Here is a 12,945-nt window from a genome sequence, read left to right as displayed (position 1 = left end):
GTGTGTGTGTGTGTATGCATGCCCATACATGTTCATATATCCATCTATCCATCCATTATCTATACCTGCTTATCCTGGGCAGGGTCGCGGGGGGTGCTGGAGCCTATTCCAGCGTGCATTGGGGCAAGAGACAGGAATACACCCGGGACAGGCCGCCAATCTATCGCAGGGCACACATACCATTCACTGACCATTCACTCACACACTCATACCTATGGGCAATTTAGAGTCACCGATTTACCTACCTGCATGTCTTTGGACTGTGGGAGGAAACCCACACGGACACGGGGAGAATATGCAAACTCCACACAGAAACGAATCAAGCCCAGGACCTCCTTGCTGTGAGGCCACTGTGCTATCCGCTGCACCACCGTGCCACCCTTCCAGTTCTTATATTATTAAAAATATAAAGTTATCATTTAAAAAAATGTCTGTCTCATTTCGCAGAATCCATGTAACTGTCATGCATATAATTGCAGCTGTTTGTTTTTGCCGTGGAATACACACACACACACACACACACACACACATATAAATATATATCTCAATCATTTTTATATTTAATATTTGTGTTAGGTTTCCTTAAAATGCACAATGGCTGTACAAATTTGGCAATTGACATTAAATCTGACATAAATTCTCATCAATGGAAACATAGTCACTGGTACCAGGTGGGTTGTGAAAGAGCACCTCCATTTGAAATAGCAGCATATGTCTGATCCTGGACCTCAACAGAGGGGTCTGTTGATTCAAAGGGTCTTAAAACATATCTAACAAAAAAAGTCATCCTTAAAAAAGAGGTTCCTAGGTTAAATGAAAATCGTGCCCCCTCATGAGAGGAAGAGAGCAGTCACAGATGCGCTCCAAGCTTGCATATGTCCATTGGGCTTCACTGCGGACACCAACTTGTTTTCTTACTTTTGTTAATGTTGCCATCAACTCAGTGGTGGCAACACTGTCAGAGTACAGAGCCGTGAAAGAACTTTCTCTTCTAAAGCATTTCTACCTGGAAGGAGATGTGTCAGCCCTGGATCTCCAAAGAGTTCTGGGCCTTTCTGCCTCCTCTTTGATCTTTCTGGGTCTCATACACCTCAAACCCCTTCATAGATGCTTCAAAGGACCTGGTGTGCTATACGCAGAGTTGCTTTCCAAGCAGAGTGTGAAGACCACAGGAATGTGGCATTCTAAGGGCACCCTATCTTCAGGTGCAAACCGGGGGAGACCTTTGAATGGACATATTTAATTGGTATACACAGTTTATATATATGGGTGTGTCTCTGATGCGGTAAGACATTATAACAGATGGGCTGTCTTTCTAAGGCATCTGGAAACCCCCTTTAAAAAAGCACATCTATGTGTTGGAGCTATGTGTATGGAGCTACGCAATGCTATGGAAGGCCCAGTCTTCTCAAGATGTGAGATTGAACAGCACAGGTGGATCAGTGGATAAGGCAAGATCTTCAGCCAGCTGTTAGGACGCCACCACCAATTCGTTATATGTACAGTACACATGTACTTGCCTTGAGTTTTGCTCTTATTGTGCACAAATCACGAAGCAATCCCAGAGCCCCGAAAAATTACAGATGTGCTCAATTATCTCCTGTCCACTAGACAGATGTTGCCTGTAAAGCAGGCTAAAGGTATATGCCCCTGCTGTCTTTGCTTAACAGGATGGGGTAGATAGACACACCCATTTGGGATCTGCACACTTTAAAAGGGCACATGCCACCTTTCGCACAGGGACCTATCTAGAGCGTAACTGCAGGTCAATCTTACCAAAAGGCCAAAATCCTTCTGCAAAATAAAAAAGGAACAGGAATGCTTGTGAAACCTTGTTTCATTAACTAAAACCAGGAATGTCTGGCACATATATTTAAACACATTATTGAGTTGCTGGCTGGGAGAGGTGCTTTTTCATTCAGCTGAAGATTAATGGTCACTAATGGCCCTGAGCTGGTAAGGCTAACTGAAACACCCTGGCACATAGCACCAGACTCATAAATCATGTTGGATTGATAAATATTTCTGTGATACTCAGGTAACCCAGGGATCTTTCAACAAGAGAAAGAAGGTAAGAATGTTATGAGGACTGAATGGCTAATAGGCAAGACTTGACACCAAAGCATATTTCAGTGCTATATTGTTACACAGATTCCTGCTCATGCCTGTTTTTAATCAAATTTACATAATAAATTTTCTCAATTTGATGTGATGTGATTTTGGTAAGTTTGGTTTAGTTCAGGTGTGTGTGTGTGTGTGTGTGTGTGTGTGTATCGTACTGACCATTATGAAAATCCACATAATAAAATTTCCATTATTGTGATGATGGGGAGAAAGATTACCCCTAGTCTCTTATAGTGAGCATACTGTTTAATACTTAACTCCTGTGAATTGTTATATCTCAATTGGCAATTTATTTTCCATGTGAGGAACTTAAATATCTCCATCATTAACACACTTCATTAACATTAAGCACATCTTACAATGCCTCAAGCTGTACTTTCAAAATAGTTCAATTGTATTGAAAGTATCTCTTAATAGACAACACATTTTTGAAAGCCTGTTTTCCTGATTACATCCTGATTATGTCTTGTAGTGGTTAGAGTATAGCTTCAAAGGAAGAGAGATACAAACAGAAAAGCTTGATTTTAGCATGGCATGACATCAATACAGAAAATGGCAGGAATACTGAACATTTAAATTCTTCTGCTGACACCACACATTGTTGTTACATAAAACTCTTTCAGTTCATTTATTGATTCAGACTGTTCTGAAATAGCATTCAGTTCAATCAATCCAACAACCTTGCAATGTACGTCTGAAATCTCTCAGAACATCTTTATAGAATGAAAAAGATCTTGTGTGGCGTCAACAGTCACCAGTATGCCTCTGAGTTATCACAGCCAGATTTGGAAAACAATTTGCACTTTGGTCACAACACATTGTAGTTTCAATTTGACTTTGTGAAAGGCACTCTATAAATAGGAATACTTTTTAAAGAATTTAGCAATGTGTCATCAAGATATTTATCCTTATTAAATATCTCATAACCTGTCACATGGATTTTGACTTTTATCACTATTTTCACAGTAGCCTTTTTTAGCCAACAGTATGTTCATTCTTTAGTTTTTGCTGGTTAACAGTACCTGTTTTCCCACTGTCCGAAGTCAGTGACCCACAGACAGCACCAGATGCTGGGTATCTTCCCTGGTGATGCTGTTCCAGGCCTGTACTGCAATCATATTCAGTTTCTGTTTGTTTCAGGGGCTTTTTGCTTTCTGTTAATGAAATGCAGGTTCAGTTGGATTCAGGTCAGGTGATTGACTTGGTCAGTTAAGAGCATTTTTTGGCCCGGAACAACTCCTTGGTTGCTTTAGCGGTACGTCTGGGGTCACTGTCCTCCTGCCGGGAGAAGCACATTCCAATTAATTTTGAAGCATCTGGGTGGTTTTGCGCAGATAATATGTTTCTACACACTTCAGAATTCATCCTTCCGCTGAGACAGAAAAAGCTGTGCAGCCAATTGTCCAATTACTTTTGGTCCCCTAAAAAGAAAGAACTAGGTATAAATCAGACTGTAATTCATACATGGTTCACCTGATATGGATTTAAATAGCCTCAAATTAAAGGTGGCAGTGGGTACTTTAATCTCATATTCATTTTTTCATTTCAAATCCAATGTGCAGTGGAAGCATGACCATGTGCTGAAGAGGCATGATTTTGTTAACTCTGCTTCACTAACCAGATAAACTAGCTGGTATTTAGAAGTAGCTACTGTATCTAAAGTAGAAGAAGTGAATCATAACAGCTAACGTTCCTCCACATTTTAATGCGCATGTACACTGACTGGAACTTTAGAAACTTTTGAATACATTTATAAAGTTCCTGTAGATGTACTTGCACATTAAAATGTGGAGGGATGCTAGATGTTATGATTCACTTCTACTTTAGATACAGTAGTTACTTCTAAATACCAGCTAGTTTATCTGGTTAGTAAAGCAGAGTTAACAAATCATGCCTCTTCAGCACATGATCATGTTTCCACAGCTCTTTTGCAGTATCTGGCCACCGCTTGCTCAGACAAGACTTACTGGCACCATCATGTGCACCAACAAGACCCTAGCATTGCCGGAAAAAGTTATATGGCTATATCCCATGTTCCATGTGTGAAAGCTTATTTTAAGGTCATTGCTTCCCAATGATCCTCCTTGTTATCCTGTCTGGAAACAAGCCATCTAAAAGGAGCTATTACGTCTACTCATTACGCACTTGCACATCCAGACAATATTTTTAGTTTACTACATACCTGCTTAGGATTTTACAGGATTCTTAGAAATGTAACCTCTCCAAACAAGGTACCCATTGGGCAATTCGCACAGCTGTAAATGTGAATGGCCCTCTTTACTGTGTAAGGCAAACATTGCCAATAAATAAGTGTGTTGCATACTCCTGAATTAAATATAAATGGTGCCTTAAAACTGGCCTACTTTTCATTTGAAATACATGGTCTGGAGGGAGGGAAGGGAAATGGGCATCTTATTCAATTACAATATATGTGACCAAGTTATTACCTACTGCCCATGTAGTATTTAGCTGTGTTTCCACATGTACCTACTGCATCGTTGTTAAGTGTGCTGATATGAACCAAATCCGTAAATGTTGAATCTGATTGTGTAGAAAATTGGCAGATGTGCCATCTGACATTGGAGAGAGACAAACATGATAATGAACTGTAAATGAAGGTGAATTAGGGGCAGGTGAATTAAAGGTCATCTGCTTGTCTCAATTATTCCCCAGACTCCTCAACCATTGTAGCTCATACTCGCTCTTTTATTCACAGCATCATGAAAACCTGTCAATAGGATTCAGAGAACCCCATAGTCGATGCACTGAAAATTATCAATGTCCAGTGTGCTGAAAGAAATGGTACCTGTGTTCTAAATATTTTATTGTTCTCCCCTCAAATCTGTATTTGTTTAAAATCTAAATTCCCCAAAGCTGGCATTGTTTTGAGTGCTATTTTCCCTAAGGATTCTGTTAATGGTTGCTGTAATGTGCCACTTATTCAGCTTCATAACACTGAAGCATATCACAGAGACAACTGTGCCTCAGTCCTCACACACACACATACACACACACACGCGCGCACACACACATTTTGATGCATGCACATCAAAAAAATTACATGAATAATATAAGAAATAATATAAGAACAAGGGATAAGAAAATGTAAGAAAATAAAATTATGGAATGACAGACATTGTCCATGCACATTGCCACTGTATCTGCCTACAATGGTAACCACGAAAATGAACTGGCCTATTTCATGGCCTAGATTTCTTAACACCACTCCTCCCATCAGACCTCGCTACAATACATAACTGTGATTTATGACCAGAAACACTAGATTAGACTGAGACTTGATAAATCTGCACTGGCTTCGAAAAATGATCATCACACTGAAGAAAGAGTGCTGAGATCAGTCACCAGGAACACTTGGAACCATGAAAAACCTGGAAGCACCCACTTGGAAACAGCCATCTGTGACATAACAAACATGCGTTTAATGTGTCAAACAGGTGCACGGGATGTGGAAGTGCAGTATGCATGTCATCTACACAATATGATGAAAAGTACTGGATACCCCTTGGTCTAGGGTGAGGCCCCTTAGTCTCAGTGAAGGCAAATCTTAATGCTACAGCATGCAATCACATTTCTCAACAGGAGGTCTAATAGAAATGGTTTAGTCAAGAACAGGGTGGAAGGACTTGATTGGCCTGCACAGAGCCCTGAGCTCAACCCCATCCAACACCTTTGGGATCAGCTGGAAAGCCAACTGCGAGCCAGGCCTAATCACCCAATCAGTGTCTGACCTCACTAATGCTCTTTGGGCTGAATGGAAGCAAATCCCTACAGCAATGCTCCAACATCTAGTATAAAGCCTTTCCAGAAGAGTGGAGTTTGTTATAGCAGCAAAGGGTGGGCCAACTCCATATTAATGGCCATAATGTTAGATGAGATTTTTGATGTCAGGTGTCCACATACTTTCGGTCATGTAGTGTACATAAGACATCACGAGATGTGCATCTCTTCTTTATGAATACAAATTTAAGGGAGAATTGCACAAGTAATGGGCAGAGATGTCATATGTGTGGCTGATTATATTTTCCGCTGAATTTATTAAAGTTCACGCAATTAGCAAGGGTAACTTTTTTCATGAAGTTTCTCTGTCTCCAAAGAGCAGGCATTAATCTAGGCACAAGCAAGACTGAGACACAGGTAATGGCCTCAAAGATGCACTGACAGAATCTTTGCTTCAAGAAAAAACTCCCTGAGCAAGAAATCATAAAATGGTACAGATTAACCCCTTCATGCAGATGCCAAATCAGGCCAATCATAACCCATTTATGTAGTGTTCTATTTAAGGCTTTATATTTCCAAATGTGTGCATCACAGAGACTTGGAAAATGGTTGAAATGAAGAAAGACGCTTGTAGCATTTACAATGCTTATAGATTTGTTTACATTCACAATTTAGGTAGAAATAAAGAGCCACAAATAAGCTGCTTACCTTTAGTTTGAAATGAAATACTGAGAGTCACATGCTGTATGTAAAACCAGTAAAACTAAACTCCTTGGCCACAAGTGTGCAAAATCTGAGGGTGATATGCGAAACTACTAAAGATCTATGAAGCAAAATATTAACAGTGAACCCTGGTGTCCATTAGTGTCTCCAAATCTAGCCAAAATGTCTAAATTGTGCATTGCTGTTAATCATAACATAACCATATATTTGACTACAAATCAACTGTTTTGACTCATGAAACTCACTTTTGCATCATTTCAAGTAGGAATTACCTTTCATCAGTATTGGGTCTAAAATGTCTAGGGTTCAAAAACATCTTGTACATTTTTCTGTACTCTACAGTATGTAACCTATTGTTGCGTGGGGATAGGTCAACATTAAACAAATTTTACTATCATCACTCAAAGGGAAATTTCATGTTCATCTATCACATATCAGCACACACTAAATTTGAATGAGTATATATCATGCCCTAAGTGACAAGTATAGACAATGGAGACTCCACATGTACAATAAGATTACAATAAAATAATACTCCATCTTCAGAAAAATGTTGGCGATGTTACAACTTCTTGGTAAACTAGTGCATCAAACATAACACATCCACCAATGAATGCTTATACTATATTATGTGAAATGTCCGCATTAGAGAATAACACAAGCCTCTTGAAAAACATTCAGTTTCATTGTGAGCGGTATGAATTCTAACAAAGCAGGCCACTCTGAACCACTACACTAACAATGCCCCTATACTAACAGCTATTAGCTTGCCTCCGATACAGATATGCAGAGCATTATTAGCAAAGCCTAACAGTTGTCTATTATGACCAATGTGAATATAACAATATCAAAAATATGACACACAACATAAACAATTGAAATGTTGCAAGCAGTAATACATACCAACATGGCGAAGATGTATGTATACACATTAGACTTCATGCTTCCCCCTCCTCTTCTGACCCACTTCCCAAATCTATGTCAGCATGGTGAAAATTTGCTTTAGCCATGCAGATATATTGGTGGAATTAGTAAAATATTCCAAAAATCAAAGGAATAGAACAATTACACCTCAACAAGTGCTTGTATTAATGGTATGGTTGACTGCACAATGCTGTGCTAAAGCAACCATTCATGCGCTTGACTCTCAATTGCTGTTATAAGCTTCCAATGTGACATGCCTTTTTTTTGCATTTTTCACCACTATATTGGCACACATGAGCATATATGGGAAACTGTTTGCTTTATCTTGCTCCTATGATATTACACACATTTTTGGTGATGAAAGAATATTTTGTATGAACTCCCAGATAGACACTATTGTCGAATTTATTACATCACATTACAGGCATTTAGCAGACACTCCTATCGACTTACACAACAATGTATCACACTAGTTGCAGATAAGACTGTGGGGGTGCTTGCAGTATAAAATGTCCAGTGTTAATTCAAATATAACTCTGGCCATAGTCAACTCATTTAAACTCATAAGAGGTTATTTAACACTGAACATTTTACTGGTGGCATTTTACCATAAGACAGCCAATCAGCAACAAGACCTTGCAGCTTCCATGTAATTAATGAAAACACATCACATGATCCCATGGAAGCTGTACGACCTTGCTGCTGATTGGCTGTCTTATCAACACCCAATGGATAACAGCTGTTACATTTGCATTCACATTTACATTATATTTTTCTAAGAAAGCATTTCACACAGCCTCTGAAGCATGGTTGTTTAGAACTGCATCAGGTTTAATTTAGGGGAATGAGAGGAAAAGAAAGGTAATACACCATATGGTGGCAAAGACCGTTATTGTGTTCAATAATTACACATTAGCTGTATTGTTTATTTTATGCAACCTTTTTTATTCTTCTTTATCAAATGTGTGAATCAGTTGGAGGCCACTTATATATAGCAGCTAGCTATATGAAATGTCAACCTTTACCATACCATCTGTTTGGGAATTTCATTTTATGAATGATTGATCCGCCAAGTTGGCAGGTGTGACTTTAAGAATTCATAAGAATTTTCTTAATTTTATTTTATACTGCTGGGGATTTAAAAAGTAAGATTCCTTGTTGCACCTTACAGCCTAAAATGATTACACATTAAAGCTGAAGGAATCATGCAATTATTTAAATAAATAAAATTTATTTATTTATTTTCAGGAAAGGAAATTACACTAACATATCACTTGTGTAAACTTCTAGTCAGCAGTGTCATTAAATATTAATTGTGTCATATCAGGTCTGGTTTACATTGAAGGTGTAATTTTTTGCCACTGAAGTGTCAATTACTGTAGACCGGTTACTTCATACCACATGTATATAACATTTATGGAATTTCCAAGAGTTGAGTAGCTGAAGTCAATAGTTTGTCTCCTTTTATCTTAAAATGTTTCACTATAACCAGCTTACTATTATGGATTACTACTATTGGAAACAAGTGTAACAAGAAAGAACCAAACAGCAAATTAAATAAAGGACCTTTCACCATAAAACAGTTGCAGACATGAAAAACAATACGTCATGAGTAATATAGAGTATTCAACTGCACAGTCTGATGCTTTTACTCTAATATGTTACTATATATTTACATATGGTTGTCCAGGAGGACTTAACTAAATGGGGGGACTCGATAAATGGGGTTCATTAAATATTCTGACTAATTAACAAAGGTCCACACTAAATACATGATGTCATTAGCATAAGAAAATAACTCCAAAAGCCTCCAGTTAATTTAGCGCAGACCTTTTGACTTGTACTGTATGGGTCGATACGGTACAAATCCAATGCTCTGCAGAGTAATTCCTTTATTAACTATAGCTGTTACAGTATAATCACTACAAAGACACCTTCAGCAAAACTGGAGAGAAAGAGAGGACATTTATGCCAATAGCTTTGCTTTCTGAGCTGACTTAAATAGCAGGCTCAGCCCTTTCTTTGGGATAAACGTAGTGCCTTTACATCCTCAGCCTGCGGGGACTTTCTGTTCTGACCATGGGCACTCATGTCGTGGTTCCCCACCTGTTTTCGATACTTGCATGTGATAAAATACTTTAATGAATGTTTCTTTCATGCGACTAATAAAGTTGTTCTTCATATGAAGTGTTTAGGTACTGTAATGAAATCTGCCAAGGGACCATGGCCACAGAACTTTAATACAATTGTTTTTAATCAAATTTTTAAAATCAAATGTATTGGTCTGAAAGAGGTTGTTATTGCTTGCCTGAAATTAAATGTTTTATTCAGCATGCTTTTGTATAATAGTTTATGTTAAAATCAATTCCCTTCAGAATTCTCAAGTGTCCACTATTATCCCGCTCGTTTCCCTTTTCACCTCCTCCCTTTTCTATGCCATTTATACATTTTTATGTCACATTCTGACAGGTTTAATGCTTTATGAAGGACTGTTTTAAGGTTGGCAGATTGTTTAAATTTAACTGATATCGTATTTTCCTTGATGGAAAGTAAGATTCACATTTTTATATACTGTACAATATTTTCTCAGTATATATTCTCAGGGGGAAAAAATGTCTATCTTCAGCCTTTACAGAAAAAGAAGAATGTTCAAAATACTTTAACACTCTAAGCTTTTAGAAATAATATTAACTGAAAAAAAACCCAAACTGAAGCCTCTGTCATGTTTATTTTTTATTCTTTCTTCCTGTCTGCCTTCTCTTGTGTAGAGGCCTGATGCCCCGGACCCTGGACAGCCAGATCACCATGGAGAAGACGCCCAGCTACTTTGTGACACGGGAGGCGCCCAGACGCATCTCCAGCATGTCTCGTGACGCCAAGCTGATAGTGGTGGTGCGCAACCCTGTCACAAGAGCCATCTCCGACTACACACAGACCCTCTCCAAGAAGCCCGACATCCCCAGCTTCGAAGCACTGGCCTTCCGGAACAGGAGCCTGGGCCAGGTGGACACCTCCTGGAATGCCATCCGAATCGGAATGTACGTGCTCCACCTGGAGAACTGGCTGCAGTACTTCCCGCTTTCGCAGATCCATTTTGTGAGCGGGGAGAGGCTCATCACGGATCCTGCTGGGGAGCTGGGCAGGGTGCAGGACTTCTTGGGCCTCAAGCGCATTGTCACGGACAAGCACTTCTACTTTAACAAAACAAAAGGCTTCCCCTGCCTGAAGAAGCCAGAAAGCAGCAGTCTGCCTCGCTGTCTGGGGAAGTCCAAGGGAAGAACTCACGTACAGATCGACCAGGAAGTCATTGAGCAGCTCAGAGACTTCTACAGGCCATACAATATTAAATTCTATGAAATGGTGGGGCAGGACTTCAGGTGGGATTAGAAGAGGGAGCAGAGGTACCCCTCACTACACATTGCAGACAGCTACAGCTTAAGTCTTCCCTCAATATCAGCCACACCGATGGACTCATTTCCTCACATGCATGAGTGCCAGTCTATCGGGGGTCATCAATGCACCATCACAATGTGTATCATAAGCTCCCGAGCCAATGTCCACTGACACAAAAAACAGTCCAGATGTTCTTCAGAATGATAATAATGAGTTAATGAGATGCACTTTGGCTGTTTTATGGGTGACCATCATGTTTGAGTCATCTAAAAAGCAGAGGTATTTTAAAGTATGTCACTAACATTGTGAAGCCTATGGCTTTAATTCTTTAATGCCTTTAAAGATTGATGTTGTATTCAAAGAGTAAGGTGGGATCAACCCCAATTTTCAAGCACCAGATCATGTCAGTTTGACATTGTAATTTATGCACATGAAGTTACAGCAAAACACTTGGATTATCGAGAAAAACTGCTGCTTAATCATTATTGTTTTATATACGTTCAACTTGTTTACCAAGGCCTGCTGTCACATCAGTTTCAGAGCAGCTTAACATATTCATTATTCTACCAGCTGGATCATTTATCAAAAGCCTGCCATATGTACAAATTTACAACCTAATCTAATATAAATCAATAAAACTATACTGGTACTGTATGGCGAGGTGTGTTGAGATAATTACCTTTATTTCCCAAGGGATACAAAGAAACTAGTATAGCCATGAAAATAATGATGTATGCTTAAAAACATGTCTTCAGGCTTATTGTATTGTAACAATATTTTGTCCTGTGAATAAAGCACAGATTTACTTTAACAAATATGAAATTGAAATCATGAAAACTGATTACTAATACTTTTGACACAAATCATGGTTTTGTAATATTTACTTTGAAATGCATCACACAGGGAAAAAAAACAGTGCTTATCAATTTCCATTAGTGGATAATAATGTAAGATTACCCTAAATTGGCTGTAATAAATTTGACCTCAGGTACTGTATGCTTTCATTAGTTTTAAAACCTTATACATTTTCTCCGCCAAGTATTTGCATATTTTAGACTTTGAAGTTTGAGTTATGTATGAGAAAATTGTTCCAATTCCCATTGTTTAATGAAATGCAATTTTCATGCACATACCCATTTAAAATTAAATCTCTCTATTAATTATCTTTCGATTAGTTTACTTATTTTAGGTTTGGCGGAAAAGCCTGGACTGTGTATCATTAGCATTTAAATAGGTCCCTGTCCTCACACTGTTGTGGTGAATGTAGAACATGGCTCAAACGTACGACAGATGTTGAGACAGTTTTCTACAGATGTGTTCCACATTGAGTGAAAAACCTTGAGATGCTGAATTATAAATTTACTCCGACAGTTACAGAAGATTAGAAGGCCTTCCAGATGCTGAGGAAGAAAATCACACCGATAGCCTAATGAATAATTAAAGCAATCCAAGTTGCCTCCACCTTTGCAGCTTCACAGTTTATCACAGTTACTAAAATAAATATTCACAGTAAAGGATTTTCAGATTGGATACCAATCAATCAAAACTGTATGTATGTATATGGTTCACTCTTCAAAACAGTGGGTGTTATCCTCATTGATCTGCCTCTGCATGGACAGGAACACTGGTTACTGGACAGAATATAATGGTCTTTTCTGCAGATGGGTACTGCCAAAGAAGGGGAAGCTTCCTTTTAACACATGAGGAAGCCAATGTGGAAAACCTTCTGCACTCAATCGTACATTTGGGGCCAGCACAAAAAGCCAGAGCCCAAGACCAGTGGACCATTCATTTCAAAGCCTCTGCTGTCTAGATGTGATCAAATCAATGAAAGACTAAAGAGACCACGATCGTTTCACAGAAGGCTTGAAGCCCCAGGAAAGAAAAACCATACAGACTCTTCATCCACAGTGCTATCATTGTCCTCACTTAGTGCCACAGGAAACAATCTAATGGAAGCTCAAATCCATCTGGAAAGCTTCTTGTCTTGCACTTTACTGTGCACAAGATTTTGAATAGCCTTCTACAATGTGTGTATTCAAT

The 12,945-nt window shown here is 38.8% G+C and overlaps 1 protein-coding gene across 1 annotated transcript in view; it reads left to right on the top strand.

Moving 5' to 3' along the window:
- The window catches only part of LOC135248130 (heparan sulfate glucosamine 3-O-sulfotransferase 2-like), a 57,023-nt gene extending 45,467 nt beyond the window's left edge, over positions 1-11,556 (top strand). Inside the window, exon 2 of the mRNA XM_064322406.1 lies at positions 10,278-11,556. Coding sequence (XP_064178476.1) covers positions 10,278-10,896 — 619 coding nt within the window. The 3' untranslated portion in view covers positions 10,897-11,556. The remainder of the gene's footprint in view (positions 1-10,277) is intronic.
- The last annotated feature ends 1,389 nt before the right edge of the window (positions 11,557-12,945 follow it).

Source organism: Anguilla rostrata, chromosome 2, assembly GCF_018555375.3.
Source record: "Anguilla rostrata isolate EN2019 chromosome 2, ASM1855537v3, whole genome shotgun sequence".
Taxonomy (NCBI): domain Eukaryota; kingdom Metazoa; phylum Chordata; class Actinopteri; order Anguilliformes; family Anguillidae; genus Anguilla; species Anguilla rostrata.
The sequence above is the reverse complement of the archived record's forward strand: the minus strand, read 5'-3'. Positions and strand labels throughout refer to the sequence as shown.